At 41.0% G+C, this 19507-nt stretch overlaps 2 protein-coding genes across 8 annotated transcripts in view; one reads left to right on the top strand and one right to left on the bottom strand.

The window, feature by feature from the left end:
- The window catches only part of Ralgps2 (Ral GEF with PH domain and SH3 binding motif 2), a 136796-nt gene that overhangs the window by 24734 nt on the left and 92555 nt on the right, over positions 1 to 19507 (bottom strand). For all 7 annotated transcript variants that reach the window (XM_040738637.1, XM_040738640.1, XM_005071315.4 and 4 more), the window contains 5 exons: positions 7801 to 7938; positions 7575 to 7665; positions 3359 to 3426; positions 1752 to 1887; positions 1012 to 1163 (listed from right to left, as the gene is read on the bottom strand). In XM_040738637.1, the coding sequence (XP_040594571.1) occupies positions 1012 to 1163; positions 1752 to 1887; positions 3359 to 3426; positions 7575 to 7665; positions 7801 to 7938 (585 nt within the window). The remainder of the gene's footprint in view (positions 1 to 1011; positions 1164 to 1751; positions 1888 to 3358; positions 3427 to 7574; positions 7666 to 7800; positions 7939 to 19507) is intronic.
- Positions 9662 to 13372, top strand: LOC121136978 (zinc finger protein 217-like). The gene has a single exon (XM_040738636.1). The coding sequence runs from the start codon at positions 10028 to 10030 to the stop codon at positions 13142 to 13144; it is 3117 nt and encodes a 1038-aa protein (XP_040594570.1). The 5' UTR covers positions 9662 to 10027; the 3' UTR covers positions 13145 to 13372.

Here is a 19507-nt window from a genome sequence, read left to right as displayed (position 1 = left end):
CTCAACTACATGATGGGACAGACTTAGTAGACTTACTATGGGAGGCCTTACCCTCTCTGTGGAGCAGACAGGAGGAGGGGAGGAATGGAGGGCTTGGGAGGAAAGGAGGGAGGGGGAACTGGGATAAGAATGTAAAAAATAAATTAATAAAAAAAGAAAAAAAAACAACTTCTACAAACATCTATATATGAGAATGTTCTTGTTTATACTATACTGGGGTGACCTAAACAAGTCTTATAGTTTGAAATACTACAAATACAGTAATTTTCATATAGCTTCAGACCTGAGACTACTCAATGTGAGCTCCAGAATGACCTGACAGCTCTATTATGACCAAACAAGTTCAAAACAGAAGTCTTGACTTGCCAAAATCAGCCACCCTTCAGTAAGTAAGTCACCAGTCTGACACAATTCTCTCCCAGTCCTGTGTATGGTAAGATCACCATCAGCTAAAGAGTTGCTTAATTCACATGACTTTGGAATCACACTTGACCCCTTTATTTCTTCCTTTCCCTCACGTCCTCATTCGAAGTGCATGTAGTTAATCAACTAAAACAGCCTACAGTCTTTTCTCAAAGCCCTTAAATGCCTTCTTATTTGGAGTCAAAACTATTAGTACTTTAAAAATATTTAACAACTATTACCATCATCCTATATTTAACTGTGCCTTTATTTTGAACCATATTTTTTGAATTTATTCTAGGGAATAGGATTGCAAACCCTGGGATTCTCAAAGGATCCTTTCACAGGATATGAGATAGACTGATTAGCAGAAACATGTTACAACTCATAACAGCAGCAAAATTATAGCTATGAACTAGCAACAAAATAATTTTATGGTTGGGGTTCTCTACACATGAGGAACTATATTAAAGGGTCACAGCATTAGGAAGGTTGAGAACCACTGTCCTAGAGTTGATGAATGTTTTTGCAGCTAAGTTCTCTTGTTTTTGTTTGCTTGTTCAAATTCTTTTTTCACAGCAACGGGAAGCACCAGTGAGTCTCTTTTACCTATGGATATTCCGCTGGAAAGTGTGGAGCTCTCAGCTTGGCCTCGTGATGGTGCATGTGGCTCCATGACGCTATCGTCCAGCAGGTGCCGTGGCCCTGCATTTGGGAATGTCGCACTCTTAAATTCTGCTGTGTTCATCTTATGAATGAAACTAAAAACAAAGAGAAATACTCTTTACAACTTCCTACGTTTCTAGTCCAGGATATAAAAGATAACCAAAACTGTGTTCAGAGTTTGTTTTGGGACAGAACATGCTCACCGAGGACGCATTCATCTATCAGGAATCAACAGTGCAAAACTAATGACACCAAATGAGAACTGGATCTCCCCTTTTATATTTAGGAATAAAGAGTAGCTTTTTATAATGTAATCCATTATTTGTATTTCTTATGACAAATAACAAGTTATTGAAAACAAGGTTACAATTTTAAATCTGCTCTACAGATTTATCTACCATGGCTGTCTGAATTCCTGATTTATTCCCCTCAAATATGAGCATTTCTGGGAATGCTCATTTCCAAATCCAGGTAAAAGAAAACTAAATTCTTTTAGGCAAACAAGATAGATTTTACTGAACTTGAAAACTGGTGTTAGTATTAAAACCAATCACCAGGCACTTAATTTCTACTTAACCAAAAGTAAACAATACAGAAACATGTTTTACTAACAAAGGAAACAGAAAGCAAACCCACTCTCAAACAACTTAAAAAAAAGAGAAGACAAAGTTAAAACTGCTGACTTGTAACCCAAGCTATGGCACTTCCTGTGTCCGTGTGGAATCAGGTTCCGAGGGGACGGGGGTGTCTGTGGCAGTAACGCCCCCTCTGCAGCACTGCCCTTCCTCCCGCTCTGAGGCGAGGCTCCCACTTCAGGACCTAAGAGCAGAGCACAGAGCGCAACTGTCACGAGGTTTCAAAGGATCCTTAAAAAATAGAAACAAAACAAAACTCTCTGATATAAAAGTGTCTATTATTAGTTCTATTTAATTGACTTGAAGAAGGAATATGTCTTTTCCAAATTCTAAAACAAACCTCCAACCATACAAAAATCTATTAATTTTTATTGCTTTTATTTATGTTAAAGCAAGGCAGTATAAATATTTCCCTAGTTTATATAGCAGAAAAAGAGATCGGCTTGGGCTCTTAATTCACAAACAAAAGCTGGACTAAGCGTAAGTACCTAGGTCTTCTGACTCGGTGGCTTCAATCTGATGCCCTGCTTTTTTATACATAGCTTTGAATTTCTCTTAAATGTGTAGGTGAGGTCAAGTGCTCAAGCTAGAAATTATTATCTCATTGCCTGACATGATCTGATTTATTGGAATAAAAAACAGCCCACGTTGTATATCTTTCAAAATACCTCTTTAATAAAAAGCTGCTGACCCTACCTCCTTCATCCCAGCACTCAAGACAGAGGCAGGTGGATTTCTGTGAATTCCAGGCTACACAGTGAATAAGACCATGTTAAAGTAAAACAAAACAAAACCTCTGCATGGTGGTATGTATCTACTATCCCACACTGGGGAGGTTGAGACATGAGGATGGTGAGTTAGAGGCCAGAACAAGCTACATAGTAGGACCCTGTGTTAAGAAACAAACAGGAGCAAAAAGCACATTTAAGAGACACAGACAGAATTATCTTCTGCTTGGAATCGCCCTTCCTCTGGACACTGTCGTGCAGCTTATTTCCTCCACTTGACAAACTAGCTCTTCAAAGATTTTTAGATATGTACTAGGAAGCTTAGTTTGAAGGTTTGTGTTGGTAATTTTTACAAGGTAATTATCAATACTTTTTAATGACTAATTTCTTAAATTGTAGGGTTTTTGATGGATTTATGCACATTATAAATCACTTGTAAATCCATGGGTAAAGAAGCAAGGATGATGTTTATATTTTTGGCATGTGGCCCAGCATTGAAGTAAATATCAAGAAAGCCTAAGTCACTAAAATTGAATTCTATAATTATTCAAATTAGAATTTTTGCTTTGACCATAGACATGTCTTCATTGCCCAATAAACTGCATTCTTAATAATTAAAATAATTAATAAATCTCCTGCTTATATAATATGCATTTTCCATGATTAGAAAACATTTATTTATATAATTACTGACAAACAATAAAAAACTTTTTAATTAAAAAGAAAATCAAACAGAAAATCCAGACAGAACTGATATACTTTAGTACAAATAATTTTTGTAGGCAGTATAAGATATGTTAAGTATTCACTTACTTGGAAGTTTAATTATTTTTTTATGAGATCAGGTCAACTGTTTGATAATAAACTCCACCTTGGAAAAACACCCTCCCCAAGCAACCATGCACCAACCAAAAGCTAAGGACTAACCGACTAGATCTTCTCTGGAGGCAGCTGAACGTGGTGTGCTTGTCCCAGGTTCTATCTTTAATGAGAGCCTAAATTTTAAAAGGGGGAAACATAAGAAACAATCAACACTGTCAAAGTATCAGTCACATGTTTCTTTTCGCTGGAGAAATGGCTCAGTGGTTGAAAGCACCAGATACTCTCCCAGAGGACTCAAGTTCAATTCTCAGCACCACAGGGTAACTCAGAACAATCCATAATTATAGTTCCAGGTGATAGATACCCTCTTCTGGCCCACACAGGTACCAGGCAAGCATGTGTGCACAGACAAAATACCCAGACATATAAATAAAAACATATAAATCTTAAAAAACCTTTTCTTTCAATGTAATTTTCAATTAAGGTATTAAACTAAATTAAATTAAATTAAAGCCAATCTTATGGTTACTTCTAAGAAATACTGAAAAGGAAAAAAAATAAAAATGTTGTATTTAAAAACAAACACACACACACACACAAATTTCTTTAATTACCACACAAAGCTTTGTGCCAAACAATTCACTACAGGTAAAGGCATTTACTAAATTACTAAAAGATGATTTTAATTATGTTGTATATGATAGTTAGCCTGGGCTAGAGTTTAAATCCTGCTTCATACAAACCAACCAAGAAGCAAAAAAAAAAAAAAAAGGTTTAGATTTGTAATGACACACACTTAACTGAATGACAAATCCAGGAATGTACTCATGTATTACGTAATATGTATTTTATTCCTAGAATCTCTACAAGATTAACTACTGGTTTGACTTTAATAGTGAACATTTTAAAAACACTTTTTGTAAAACTACCCAATAAATCAAATGAAAATAAAGGTCCATACAAATACAAAGATTGCTTGCAAAATGACTTTCCAATCACATCTTACAGGTATGCCCAACTTTTTCATGCAGTGATGTACCATTGACAAATCTCACAGTTACAAACTGTACAATCAAGTTAAAATAAAAACAAACTCAAAAACAAACTAACCAGTCTCACAATGTCCCACAATAAGCTTAGGATTTTGTGCTGAGTGGCACACACTGCCATCCTGGTCATCTGGGGCCTCTGGGGATTGGGGGTTACTGCTTTGGGTTTTTTGTTACTTGATCTATTTATATACCCAGTTTTGAGTTCTATAGAAAGCTATTTGATTTTTATTAGTGGAAGGAATTTTGGGAAACAATACTGAAGCAGTTAACTGTAGAAGATGTTCTGGTGTAATTTGGAAATCCATTAAGTTGTCTTTTGTTTTGTGGCTCCGGAGGCTTAATCAGGGGCTTTATAAACACTAGGCCAATGTCCTAACTGACTAGAATTTTCAGTGGAATCACAAAATAAAGAAGCATGCATACTGAAAGCAAATTCAATGAAGGTATTTAACTACTTCCTTTATAACCTAAGAAAATAAAAAACAATCACATTCTAGATACTCGACAGGGCAGACAAATGGCTCAGTCGACTGCACTCCCTGCACACTCTGCTGGGACACACTGTCGGCCTTTGTTAGTAATACACCCTCTCGGGGTGGAAGGGAATGGGATCTGGCTGACTACATTCCAATGCTATCTATGGCATCTAGCAGCAGTGCAAAAAGCATTGCAGGGATAAACTGCTATTCCAAGTGAGTGGTCTAGGACAGCCAGAGCTACATAGAGGAACCCTGTCTCAACAAAACAAACAAACAAAACAAAACACAATTACTTTTAATAAAAACTCCATCACAATTTTGCTGTAGTCAGTAAAGTCTACTATTTTCTGTAATTGCATAGGTTTTACTCAGACTATTCTTCTATGTGATACTGTAGCTCTTTTTAAGTCACTAAGTTTCTTTGACTAGAAGAGAGATTTTAATAGATACTTGTATCTTGAGATTTTAGGACATCAAGGTAACTGTTCATATTTCCTTAGGAAAAATGTGTTGTTTATCAAGCATAAATTCTTTATTTACATTCAAGGCAGCAACCAGAGGCACAAACAGAGATAAGCAGTAAAACACAGGCCATCAAACTCAAGACAGTTACAACACAGCACATGAGGTCTGTGAAACTGCAGCCTTAAAAGCTAACACTGGCTTCATGTTAGGTTCAAGTGAGTCACTACATATAAATATTTTATGTAAAAATTGAGAATTTAAATGGGGAAGAAAACTGTAATAAAAGTATTTTCAAACAACACAATTTTAGGTGTATAAAAGCAATTTTTAGAGCTGGGCATTGGTGGTGCACACCTTTAATTCCAGTACTCGGGAGGCAGAGGCAGGCGGATCTCTGTGAGTTCGAGGCCACCCTGGTCTACAGAGTTCCAGGACAGCCTTCAAAACAATACAGAAAAAAACCTGTCTCGAAAAACAAAAGAAAACAACAAGAACAAAAAAAAAAAAAAGGGGCAATTTTTTAGAGCTTAATATATTTAATATCAGAAGAAGATAGTTTATAGCTTTCCAGAATTCGTAGTTTCTCAATGGGATTATTTCGATTCCACAGAATTAAGACTGTTGAAACCTATATATACAAAGCTGATCATCATTAATCAAAGGGAATAAAAAATTATTTCATTAATACTGGGAAAAATCAGATTTTTTTTCTATTTTGGTATGTTTTAAAAACATGCCTTTAAAATTTTTTTCCTTCCCTCCCTCCCTCACATGCATAGGAGCCATGATACAAGTGTGAAAGTCAGAGGATGGTTTCCATTTAAACATTCCATCCTTCTTGGAAGCTCATGAGACAGGAAGGTAAACAACCCAAAATAGCTTCAGGAAGTCCCTGAAACTGACCAGATTCTCTAGGCCCTCCTTCTCCAGATGTAAGCAAGCTAACTGCAAGGAGTTAGCACCCAGGAAGAAGCAGAAACCAGCAGAGCTGCCTAGAAGAGGGTTAGACCAGGTCTATAGGATACTCACAGCCTGCAGGCTGTGCAGTGTGCTCTAGTTTCCAGCTTTTGTGAGTTGTCCTCCATGCTTGGTAGGGCTTTGGTGATGTAGCCGTGTTTGAGTAAGTAACCCCAATAAAACTCATTGGTTTACCAAGTTGGCCTTTGGTGGTATCTGTACTTTAGTGTGTAGAGGGTTCCCTTTCTGGGGTGAGAACACCTGTATGTTTAATGTGTTGAGTCTGCCTGGGGAAAAGTTTCATCAAACAGAGTCAATTACTAGTTGAGCCATCTTGCCGGCTCAAACAGGCCTTTGAATTGGGGTGTTGGGGGAGGGCTGAAGACACAAAATTCAATTTTAACATTTGACAATAATTGGCATGATAAAGCTAAGCAATGTCCATGTGAGGTGGTGTACACCTTACAGGCCCAGGTCCTCAGTGGTCTGAGACAGAAGACCTGCTTCAGCTCAACAGGGACAACTACCGTAAATGAAGAAAGTAAAAGAAAAAACAAAACAAAAACAAAAAAGAAACCAAAAGAAAAACAAGAGGCATGATGTGAGTGAGGCCACTGGGAACCAGAAAGGGTTAGCAGCTTAAGTGTCCTTCCTAAAGGACAGTATGATACAGGTAAACACAGTGCTACAGTGGTACCATAGTAACTAGGATATGGGAGTTTAAAAGTCTCTCAAGCCATGGAAGCACTTTCAAAGATGTGTCTAAAAATAATCATTCAGCAAGGAATAACTCTGTATTTTGTGAATGGCATAAACTTTTTCTGCTTACAGAAATATAAATTTCCTTAGGAAAAGAGTCTGAGCACACGAGGAAAAGAAAAAAATCCAATTTTGAATCAAATGTCTTATTTGCTACAGTTTAATAATGCCAACACATATTTTTAAATTACTATACTTATTTTTGAATCAAATGTCTTATTTGCTACAGTTTAATAATGCCAACATATATTTTTAAATTACTGTACTTACTTTTGGCAGTGAGAATGACTTGTGTGAGTTGTTCTATCCTTCCCTCATGTGGACGCTGGACTCAAGGTCCACTTACCAGGCTTGCCTTCAAGTGCCTTTACCTGCTTAGCATTTGCTGGTGTAAAAGCTACTTTTAAATAAAGAAAAAGCTCAAGCATTTGTATACTGGCTCAACTGTATCACGTGATTAAAAGAAACATGTAATTACCCTACCATTATTACTGGATCACTGACTAGGCACTAGGTTGACTCTGTATGTTTAAACACATCAGACAAAGGGGTGAAGGCTCAAAGTGGAGAACTAGACAAAGTATCATTCAGATTCGAAGATGGACCTACTTGTAATTATCATCTTCCACGAACTTTTGTAGTTCTTCTATATACTGAACGGAATTCAGGTATTTCTGAACATGAGGCAACATGGGAATATCTAAACAAAAGATGAGAAATGATTAAGTAAAGTACATAGTAACTAGAGGCTAAGGAAGGAAATATAACTGAAGGCAGTTAAGGCCACATGGCACCAAAACTGAAATTAACTCTAAAGGACATTCTTTTAACTCACCATATTCACAGGACTGCTGTAAATCAGAAATTATTCGAAGAATGTTATTCATCAAATTTGATCTTTGCTCATTTTCTAGAATGCTGCCGGTGGATGGATATGCCGAATCAATGTACGTCAAATCCGACAAATAGATACCTGGAACAAAACAGACGAGAGCTCTCATGCACAGTCTGAAAGATGCAAAATGAAGAGGGAAGAAAACTCAATTTACAGATGTTTTCCAGTATGTCATATTTAGAATATGGTAATATAATAACATCATCTCTTGGGGTTAAGGTTTCTAGAGTTGGGGTCAAGCCATACAAACCATGTTCCTTGTAAAGTCTCCCCATGTTGTTTTTCAAGTATAGATTAAGCTGCAATCAGAAATTCAACATACACAAGGCAAAGAGGCTGAGTTCTTGAAATGGCAGAGTTGGTCATTTTAATCTCTGAATCTCGGCAATTACACGCATGCAGCTATTACCACTTGGTCATATCAATCCTGAACACAGGTGGTTACTACTTCAAAAGTATTTCCCAAGACTTCACTACACATAAAGGAAATGCAAAGAAAACTGTCACTGGAGACATCTATCTCCTTACTTGTGCCTTACTGACTCATGAATTGTCAGGACATGTGCCCATTCTAAACAAGTCCCTGGTTTTCCTGCTGGCCACTTTCTTTCACTTATAGGTTCATTAATTCAAATCTTTTAAGTCTAGCTCAGTGTCAGTTATCCCCCAGTTTGCATATAAATTCCTGAAAGAAATTTACAAACTATTTAGTAGGTTTTCACAGAGAAGAGCCTGAAATCTACAGTTGTGAAAAGAGCAGGCCATCACTCTGGAACCTGTCAGGGACAGCCAGTCCCTTGAATCCTGACCTCGACCATGTCCTATACCAAGCTGATGTTACTGACACCATTAACTTATACACATTCATGAATGTGTAACTGCTTTGCGTTTGCTCAGATCTCATTTGTTCAAGACCATGAACTCATTTTTTGAGTTGTTCTATTTTCTTTTCTAAGAAAAAGAAAACCCTGTATGATGTTTGGATAAGAGGTGGTGTGTGATACAACACAAAAGCCCGCCAGCTCTCCCAGGACACTCTGCTTTTCTTCCCAAACTCTTCCTTTCGCCTGCCCCACCCCCACGACTGGCTTTTACAGAATGCTTCACGTTATTTAAATGCTTTTTTTCACGAAGCGTTCAAATGAAAATCTATTTAGGAGTTTTAAGTCCTATGCTTTCTTATCTTTAAACAGACTTTCAGCACATAAACTTGGATAGCTGACATTGCCACCTTGACCAACAAATTAACTACAGACTCTATCAAAGTCTTAATGTGAAAAAGAGAAAACTCTAATGTACCAATATAGTTGATATCATGAACAATCTTTCACAAAACAATTCTGGGAATTTTTTAAATGTAACATTGGAAAGCAAACTTTCACTTTACATCCAGACATCAATTTTAGTGACCCAGTTGTACTTTAGTGTCTAACAGGAATATCATATAAAATTTAAATTTAACTGAATAAAGCTATAGTAATTTCTCTAAATTTGACAACTCTTCCCAAATATCATACATGAATTAAGTGAGCACTGTTCATAACACAAAATCAGCTTGCTTTTACCCAGCAGTGTCTCTAGAAATAAGGCAGTTATAAATTAATTGAAGTTCTAAAATAGAAGGCTATAAACCAGTTGGGAATTATGTAATTATAAACTGATTAGATCAGCTTTTCTCTGTTATATCTATATTGCTTCTAAGAAACAGAAGTATAGGGAGGCGGGCATGGAGCGGGCATGGAGCGGCCCCGTCCGGGGCCCCGCGCCGTCGGGCCCCGCGGCGGACGCACAAAGGCCGCGCTGCCCTTGCCGCTGGTTCAGCCCGCGGCCGGGCGGTGCAGCCGGACGGCCGCAGACTTTGGAAGTCCCTTGTCTTCACATTGCCGGGATCCGCGTCTTGCTCAAATGAGCCACTCAGCCAATGAAGACAGACGGAACTAGTGCCCTGGTGCTGACTCACATCTGAATCACAGCACTGGGCAGCTGGGATACTGTGTTTGTGCAAAGACCCATCATCTCCATCACTGAGCTTTCCCCAGAGTCTGGAGTACACTCCCCTCTGAACTTTAGTTACAAGCCCAGGTTCCTCAAGGTTTGTGTGACGTCTCACAAGTGGCCTTATTCTAACTCCCAGAGATTCTCCAGTAGACCTGAAGGGGCAGGCAACATGCCAACTCAATCCCTCCTCATGTACATGGATGGGCCGGAAGTCATTGGTAGCTCTCTGGGTACCCAGATGGAGGTGGATGATGCTGTGTCCATCAAAGGGCCAGCCTCAGTCCCCTTCCGAGCTGCTCCGGAGAGGAGCATGACCCCAGCTGAAGGGCACATGCCCCTGGACTGCATGTTCTGCAGCCAGGCCTTCTCTCATGCAGAGGACCTCAGTCAGCACGTGCTCCTGCAGCACCGACCCACCCTCTGCGAGCCGGCCGTCCTGCGGGTGGAGGCTGAGTATCTGAGTCCTCTTGATAAAGGCCAGGTGCCAGCAGAAGCGTCCAAGGAGAAGAACTGCAAAGAGAACGAGGAGCTGAGCTGCGATGTGTGTGGGCAGACGTTCCCAGGGGCTTTTGACGTTGAGAGCCACATGAAGAAACACAAGGACTCCTTCACATACGGGTGCAGCATGTGCGGGAGACGGTTCAAGGAGCCATGGTTCCTGAAGAACCACATGCGGACACACAATGGCAAGTCTGGCACCAGGAGCAAGTTGCAGCAGATCCTTGAGAGTCCTATGACTATCAATGAAGTAGTCCAGGCACATGTAGCTGGGAGCATCTCCTCTCCCTACAAGATCTGCATGGTTTGCGGCTTCCTCTTCCCAAATAAGCAGAGCCTCATTGAGCACAGTAAGGTTCATGCCAAAGAAACTGCCTCCAGTGCCCCTAGCACAGCCCCTGATGTCCAGCAGGAGGGACCCACGCCCCCAAGGGAAGAGCTGCTGCAGTTTTTGAACTTGAGACCCAGATCCCACCCGGAGACTCCAGTGAAGCCCACCACCTGTATACCTCAGCTTGACCCATTCACCACCTACCAGGCATGGCAGCTGGCCACCAAAGGGAAAGTGGCCATTGCCCAAGAAGAGGTGAAGGAGTCAGGCCAGGAAGGGAGCACGGACAATGACGATTCGTGTTCAGAGAAAGAGGAACTTGGAGAAATTTGGATTGGGAGCAAGTCGGAAGGTTCTGGAAAGTCCAAAACAAATAGAAGCAGTTGTCCAGGTCTCTCCCAAGACAAAGAGAAGCCTAGACATGCCAACAGTGAAGTGCCTTCTGGGGATGGTGATCCCAAGGTGCCCAGCAGCAAGGAGAAGCCCACACACTGCTCTGAGTGCAGTAAAGCCTTCAGGACCTACCACCAGCTTGTTCTGCACTCCAGGGTGCACAGGAAGGACAGGAGGGCCGATGCCCCATCTCCTACCATGTCTGTGGACGGACGACAGCCTGGGACTTGCTCCCCAGACCTTGCTGCCCCTCTGGAAGAAGGTGGGGCCGTGGACCGAGAAGGGGGCTCTGAAGACGGGTCTGAGGATGGCGTCACTGAAGGGCTCCATTTGGATAAAAATGATGATGGAGGAAAAGCAAAGCCCCTCACGTCGTCGAGAGAGTGTAGTTACTGTGGCAAGTTTTTCCGTTCAAACTATTACCTCAATATTCATCTCAGAACGCATACAGGTGAAAAACCATACAAATGTGAATTCTGTGAGTATGCCGCAGCCCAGAAGACGTCTCTGAGGTACCACCTGGAGAGACATCACAAGGACAAGCAGCTGGTGGATGCTGCCACGGAGGCCAAAAGCGAAGGCCGGAGCCAGGAGCCCCAGGAAGTACTGCTAACTGCCAACAGCGTGCAGACCAAAAATTTAAAGCGCTTTCTTGATGGTGCCAAAGATGGTAAGGGCAGCCCACCTGCCAAGCAGCTGAAGGAGATGCCTTCTGTCTTCCAGAGTGTTCTGAGCAGCACTGTCCTCTCACCAGCACACAAGGATACTCAGGATTTCCATAAACATGCAGCCAGTGATGGCGAGAAAGTGCGAAAGAGCCCTGCCCCTGCCTATCTGGACACGACAAAGAAGAGAGCAGCAGGTGACCCTCAGGCCAGCAGCCCTGCTTGCAAGCTAGAGGGGGTCGGACCCCTGGCACGGGAAGCCGGCCATAGGGAGAAGATGGAGTGGGAAGCTGACTGCCAGGACAGTCCTTTGAATCTATCCCTTGGGCTACTCCACGCCTCTCCTGCCATCACCCTGAATAAGTGTCTCATTCCCAGCATCTCCTGCCCCTTCTGTACCTTTAAGACCTACTATCCAGAAGTTCTGTTGATGCACCAGAGACTGGAGCATAGGTACAACCCTGACACCCACAAGAACTGCAGCAGCAAGTCTGTGATGAGGAACCGGAGGACAGGCTGTCCTCCTGCCTTGCTGGGCAAAGATGTGCCTCCCTTGTCCAGCCTGCACAAGTCGAAGGTCAAGCCTGCCTTCTCATCACAGGCCAAGTCCCTGCACCCGGAGAAGGTCCGACAGGGCTCCTCGGGGCCGAACAAAGCTCCCCAGACATCAGGGCCAGACAACAGCACTTTAGCCCCAAGTAACCTGAAGTCACACAGGTCACAGCCTAGTGCCGGAAGTCCTGGGGCCGCCAGGCAGCAGCAGTCAGAGCTGTTTCCCAAAGGTGGCGGCGTCTCTGCTGCTACAGAGAAGGTGAAGAGACCCGAGCTGAAGCCCAAGGCCCTGCCAGCTGCCCCATCTCAGTCTCCCCTCGGCAGTAGTAATGGCAACGGCTCCATCGAGTACTCTGTGAAGGTGGATGGCCCATGGGTGTCACAAGGAAGAGACTACTACTGCCATCGGAATGCTGGCAGTGCCGTAGCAGAGGTCAGTGAGCCACATCCAAAAAGACTCAAATCCAGTGTGGTGGCCCTGGACACAGAACATCCTGGGCCCAACGGCAGAAGGGGCTTTGAGCTCCCCAAGTACCATGTGGCCAGGAGTATCACCTCGCTATTACCATCAGAGTATGTGCGTCCATCGCCTGTGCTGCTCCCCAAAGCCCGTTTCCTGAGCCCTGGGGAGGTGGAGTCGCCCAGTGTGTTGACTGTGCAGAAGCCCTGTAGCACCTCTGGACCTCTGTATACCTGTGGACCTGTGGGACATGCAGGAGCCAGCCCAGCCCTTGAAGGAAAGAGGCCGGTGTCCTATCAGCACCTATCCAACAGCATGCTGCAGAAGAGAAGCTATGAGAACTGTGTGGGAAATACACATTATCGACCAAATGACAAAAAAACTTGATTTCTGAGTTTGGGGAAAAGGTCTCGCCAGATGCAAGTACACACTTCCCACGGAATCACACTTTGGTTCATCTTGTGCGAGCGCGTGGTGATAGCTACTGAAGAAGCTGTGACTGTATTGTACATAGACTCCAAGAGCAGAGAAGGAACACTACATCCTCTAAAGTTCTGTTAACTTTTGTACCAAATAGCAATAAAAACTAGTGGGAGCAGTTGGGCTGTACACAAATGGGGACTGCAATCTACTTTGTCCCTAAATATTTTTTTAAAGAGTTGACCAAATACATTTTTGCATACTTGAGCGCTGCTGAAAAGAAGTCACTGGGGTGGGATGGGGAGGGAGGGGACCGACGTTATGCTCGCACCTCAGGTCATTGTAAATACCTATGTTGTAAACTTGCCTAAGTACATACTGTGTGTATTTCTTTCCCTCGTGGAGCTCAATGTTTTGAGCAGTTTCTGCTTCTTTATGCTCTTTCATTTAAAACATGTTTTAAAGCAAATTCTCTTTGCTCTGTGTTATGTTGAGTCCTCTACAATCTATTGTTTGTCTTAACAAAATTGTTGATGGAAGTGTTGACACTCTGAAGGTGTGCTGTGCATCTTGAGGTCAGCAGCACTGAACCTGGCACCTTTTAGTCAGCTGTTGTCAGCGAGTCGCCGAGGAGGGTAGATAGATAGATGTCTTCCTGTGTCTGCAGGTTGTCCTGGAGCCCCAGCATCCTGCCTCGGGGTGGCCTGTGGTGCTTCTAGCTAGTGAGCCTACAGAGAAGCCACCGTCCTAGAGGGGCAGATGTTGAGTGGACCAGCCAGGCTTCATGGGAGCTATCTCAGTTGTTGATGTCTGTTGTAAGATCAGTTTCTTGGAGAGTTGTCTGAGTTAAGTCTAGATAAATACGCCAAATTTCCTTGTGTGAATCGCATGCTGGGAAGCAATTTTAAAGGGAGTGAAAGGTTTGAGGAAGTTTTTTTAGTTTGTGTCTGGAGTCTTGGTATGAGGTGGAGACACCTTGAGTCTGGTGAGGAGCTGCTGGCTGAGCCTCCTGGGAGGAGAGAAAGCTGCTGTACCCTTGTCTCCCGGTGCCTGTCACAGCCAGGGTGATTTCCTCAGCGCACAGGCAGCTTGGGATTGAGGGTGACAGCCACCAGCTGGCTCACTCAGCATTTTAAACTTGAGTTCCTTTGATGCCTTGAGTTTATTCAACAGTTCATGGGTTTAGCGAACCCAAAATCTTTTATTAAGAAACTGTTTCAAAAGTTTGCACTGCTCGTTTTTCTTGCCCTACCCCTCTTGGTAGGACAAAAGGGTGAAGAGCTCAAAGAACCCGACTGCTCCCTACTTTGATTGTGTGACATGGGGTCCTCGGGAGACCTGTGTGAGGTCCCTAGGGAGACTGTACCTCCTGTGTTGAAGGGAGAGCTGGGTTGAGATGTGTCTGCTTTTGCAGACAGTGCGTTTGTATCAGGAACCGTGTACACTAGAGCCTGTTCCCGTCCACAAGCGGAGCCATATGTACATAATCTAGACTGTTTTCTTAGCCTCTACACTTTTATAGCATATTTTTGAAAATTAACACATTTGCAAGATGATTGACTCAATCTTTGCCTAAATCCAGCGAGTATACAGGAAGCTCGCAGAGATGATAAATGTAAATTTTGAGGGGGAGGTTATATACAATAGGGGGCAAAATGACACCTGTATTAAAAAAAATCACCAAATCTATTAGAAAACAAGTCAATGGTGTAATGCTGAAATTTTGGGGGCTTTCGGATTTCTCTAGTTACATTTTCTGAATGCATAAAAATTCCAGTTTTTTTTTTTGTTTTTTTTGTTTTTTTGCTTTTAAACAGCCCTTTGTACTTCACAGTGTGTTCTTGTCATCAGTATTAACTCTTGGGATACTACTGGCTTTGTGTGTCTTCCCTTTGAGGCAACAGTACATGTGATAGAGGTACAATTCGTTGGATTTTTGTTAATGTATTTATTTCATTCCAGTTTGATTTATTTTAATTGTTGATACTTAAGTTGTCAGACTGTAGACATGCTTTATTTATGATATATTTCAGCTTAAAGTTATGTTATTATATGTGGATGTAAATATAGATTTGGTGTTTTACAAAAAAAAAAAAGAAACAGAAGTATATTACTGAAATAACATTTTTGAGATTTTTGTTAGTTTGCTTTCAAGATATGGTTTCTTTGTATAGCTTGACTGTCCTGGAACTCACTTTGTAGACCAAGCTGGCCCAGGACTCACAGAGACCTGCCTGAATCTGGCTCCCAAGTGCTAGGATTAAAGGTGTATGCCACCACTGCCCAGCTAGAATTTTTATAACCAAATATGTAACAATATGAAACATTAACAAAAATATTAGTTCTACACGCTTAGTTTGTATTTCTAAAAGCTGACAGTTGATAACTGCAAATATGTTTATATCATAGAAATCAGATGTTTTTCTCTTTGAAGTGATGTTTTAAAGGTTTTCTTATGTGAAAAGTGGACGGTGTTTATGAATGGGCAGCATTCTGTCTAGCCCCCAACTAAAACGCAGGGTTTTAAGGTCAAAATGAAGTTGAAATAAGTACATGTATTTTTGCAGTATCTGCCAATGGCACTGCTAGTTTTTACATGGCTATTGTTTTGATAATAGGAGTAAGGGAAATACTGCTGAATGGTCCTGCCTCTATTGTAAATAAGCAGTTCCTAAATTCTCAAAATTATCAGAGATATAAACAAAACAAACAAGCCCCAAACCCTGAGATATACATGAAATTACCTGAAACAAACAATTCACCTCAATAGACCCATGCATGTGGAATCAGAGGGTTCATTCTGCCATCCCCAGTCTAAATCAGGGTAATTTCCAGTTCACTGGGAGAAACTGTTTATTTGATATGGTTTTTCTTCTCTGTTACTGTTTTGAGTTATCTTGTAAATGCCCAGGTAGATTCAGGAAATGTATACTCTACTGTAAGGTTTAGAACTGAGCAGTCACAGTTATTGTAACTTTTACAACATTACTTCTGATCACTTATTGACACTGAAGGACTGGAATTGTCCCAAATTTAAACACCTACTATATAAACAAACACACAGAAACTCTGCCTTTCCAGTCTATCAGTTTGTAATAAGCCTTATTCAAGATTAGTAATTTAACCAGAATTTAAGGTATATCTATTTAAAGTATTATGTTAAATGTACAATGCACTAGAATTAGCGGTCAGTGTGGGCACTGAATGCATCTATGCACTGGGCAAGTGCTCCCCGAATCATAAAGAGCCTATACTACCCTGAACTCTCACAAAAGTGAAGCTACCAACTTCACAACTTACACTCAGAATGGTAGAGACATTGCTTGTTTCTTTCTTAGGCTGCGAGACTAGAAATTTATATTTCTCTATTCAGAGATTTTTTTAAAAAATGATATAGACAGCATTTATAATAAGCAACTGGCCAAACCCCTTCAGTTTTCCTGGAATTCCTATAGTATGTGTAAAACAAGGGCCAATAAGATCACTGCCTAAAGACTGGGCATCTTCCCCACTTGCTGTTAGGTTCATGAGACACACTTACTGGCACCATCACTGACTAAGCAGGGTCCACCTACAGTCTTCCTCATCTTTCTGTAACACAATGATTAAGGTTCTACCTCTTATATACAGCTGATAGTGCACTTACCTAACACTGCATTTGGTACATTACCCTGCATATATGTGATTTGTGCCACTAATTTTAAGTCCATGACTCAGTAACTCCATGTAATTTAATATGGTAGTGATGACTTTATTTGAAAAACAAGTTAACTTAGAAATGCTAAGAATATTTTATTTTACATACAAAATTAAAGATTGAAGAACCATGTTTACTGACATTAACCATAAAAAAGTAAAATTTGTAAAGAATAAAATGTTTACTTTCAAATGCACATTATCTTCATCGTGAGTCTTTTGAGGTTTCTTTCTCAATTATTCTAAGACTGAGGAAGTTGTTCTTGATTCTGCCTTGTTTTTAACTGCACAAAACAGTACAGTGTTTTAAAGCCTAGAATTTGTTTGTTCTGGCTTGCATTTGGACCATGATGTGCTCTTTTATACGAATGCCAATACATAAAACTAAATAAATATTTGAAAGTAGTATTGAAATAAAGTACAAGTCAAAGTGTATTCTTAGATGTAGTTACCATAAACTTTATGATGTCTTAAAATTAGCAAAACCAAGTATCTGTAATTGTGTACCTCTGATGAAAATTCTTTATATTAAGTTTTAAAACAAACTCAGCATGTAGTGGTTTTTCATCTAGAGTGTAACAATGCAGAGTTGCTCACATTGCATTACATTTGTGAGTGACCAGTCATCTCAAACAAGGAGTGGACTATGTATATTGAGCTGAGTACCTCTAATAAAAATTACTGTCAAAGAAAAATCTTACCTACCCACAGGAAAAGACCCTCCCTTCTTCCCAAATCCAGATGATGACCCTTAGTGGGGCCACTACTTTCACTGAGATTCCTTCCAGACACCCACACTGCCTTTTCTATCACTCTCTCCGACTCTTGCCTCAGAGACACAATGAACATTCTTGTCTCACCCTGTGTAAAATTAAAGCGACCTTCCCTTTCGGTCTGCTACTCTCCTCAGAAAAGCCCCTTACTGTTGCCTTTAAATCCCCTTCCACAGACATCCCCAAAGGGCAGCAAAGAGTAGTGCACTTACTTATCTTTTTATTCTATTCTATTTTGAATTAACAGCTGGTGTGCACATGGTTTGTATAGGTCAGGGAAAATTCTGGGGGCTCTGAATGAGGTAAAGAAGCACTACTGGTATCCTATCTAGTACTTTCAGAAACCCCAGCGCATTCTTTTGGAAACTCTAGGCTATTTTATAACTCTTAAGTTGTTGAAATTCTTGACCACAACGATGAAGATGAATTATGTGTGACTGATTAATGCCCTGTGATTGCGAACTGATTTTGTAATTGTTTGTACACCCGTTTCAGTATTCTTTACCTATGTATATTTTTCTTTGAATTAGTTATTGAAATGGTTGTTATCTTCCTGATTCTTTTATATATTTAAGGATTTAAATAAATATTCTGGCAATATAGTCTTTAAACTCACAAGAAAAACATCACAAATTAATCTTCCTATATGTATGTATTTATGTATGTATGTGGGCATGCATGGCCATATTGAACGTATACTAGTCTGGTGACAACTTGTGTAAATGGGTTCTCTTCTACCATGTGAGTCTTGGGGATGGGACTCATCAAGTTTGGCAGCAAGTGCTTGAACCTGCTGAGCCAACTCACCAGCTGAATTTATTTATTTATTTATTTTTGGTTTTACCAGACATGGTTTTTCTGTATTGTTTTGGAGGCTGTCGGTCTAGCCCGGCCTCGAAATCACAGACATCCGCCTGTCTCTGCCTCCCGAGTGCTGGGATTAAAGGTGTGCGCCACCACCACCAGGCTTGAATTTATCTTTTAAAAGTCACCTTTAACTTATATATCCAGGATATGTGAAAAACCAGTCAACTTAAGGACGGCAGCATCCCTGGAAAAGCTTAAAGTCTACTTAAGGAAATGCCATGGGCGCCAGTCCTTTATACCAGTGAGAACAATACAGGATACAAAGACAAGACTAAAGGAGGTATTCATGAAGGATCCATATGAGAAAACGTCATTCCTACATAACGAGGATCATATAAGGCTTTGAAGTAGAGGTGGGATGTGAGTATGGCTGCCTTCCCCCTTCTACTTTATCATTAAATCTATAGGCTACACTCTCAATGACAGTGTTGCCAGCCAGAGTATTTCAAATGGATTCATTCTGAATTGATGTGCTTAAATAAGATGTAAAGAATAAGATGTAAAGAAATACAATATCACTACCATGGAATGAACCCAGCTTACTACAAGCAGTTTCTGTCCAGAAGGAACTACTACTCTGGATTTTAAGAGCATTCCTTTTAGCCTCCCTCCCCCCAGCTTCCTTTTAGATAGTTCTTGCTTTGTAGCCTAGACTGTCAAGCTGACCTGGAACTCACGATGTAGCCTCATCTGGCCGCCAACATTTCCCTGTTTCTGGCTCTCAAGTAAGGGAGTATATGGAGGGTATGTTGAAGTACTTGTGGGTCATACAGGAATAGGCTGTGCCTAGTTTAGTTTCCTCAAAGACATACAAAGAAATTAATTCTTTATGTGTGAAGTTCAACAACACCTGTAACATTATGAAAATGCTTGTTGGCAACCTGAGATAGCACAGTTGGTAAAGGCACTTGCAGCCAAGCCTAAGGACTGAGTTCAATCCCCTGGTGGAAGGAGAGAATTGACTCAGGCAAGTTACCCTCTGACCTACATACAT

Source organism: Mesocricetus auratus, unplaced genomic scaffold (assembly GCF_017639785.1).
Source record: "Mesocricetus auratus isolate SY011 unplaced genomic scaffold, BCM_Maur_2.0 Super-Scaffold_100676, whole genome shotgun sequence".
Taxonomy (NCBI): Eukaryota; Metazoa; Chordata; class Mammalia; order Rodentia; family Cricetidae; genus Mesocricetus; species Mesocricetus auratus.
The sequence above is the reverse complement of the archived record's forward strand: the minus strand, read 5'-3'. Positions and strand labels throughout refer to the sequence as shown.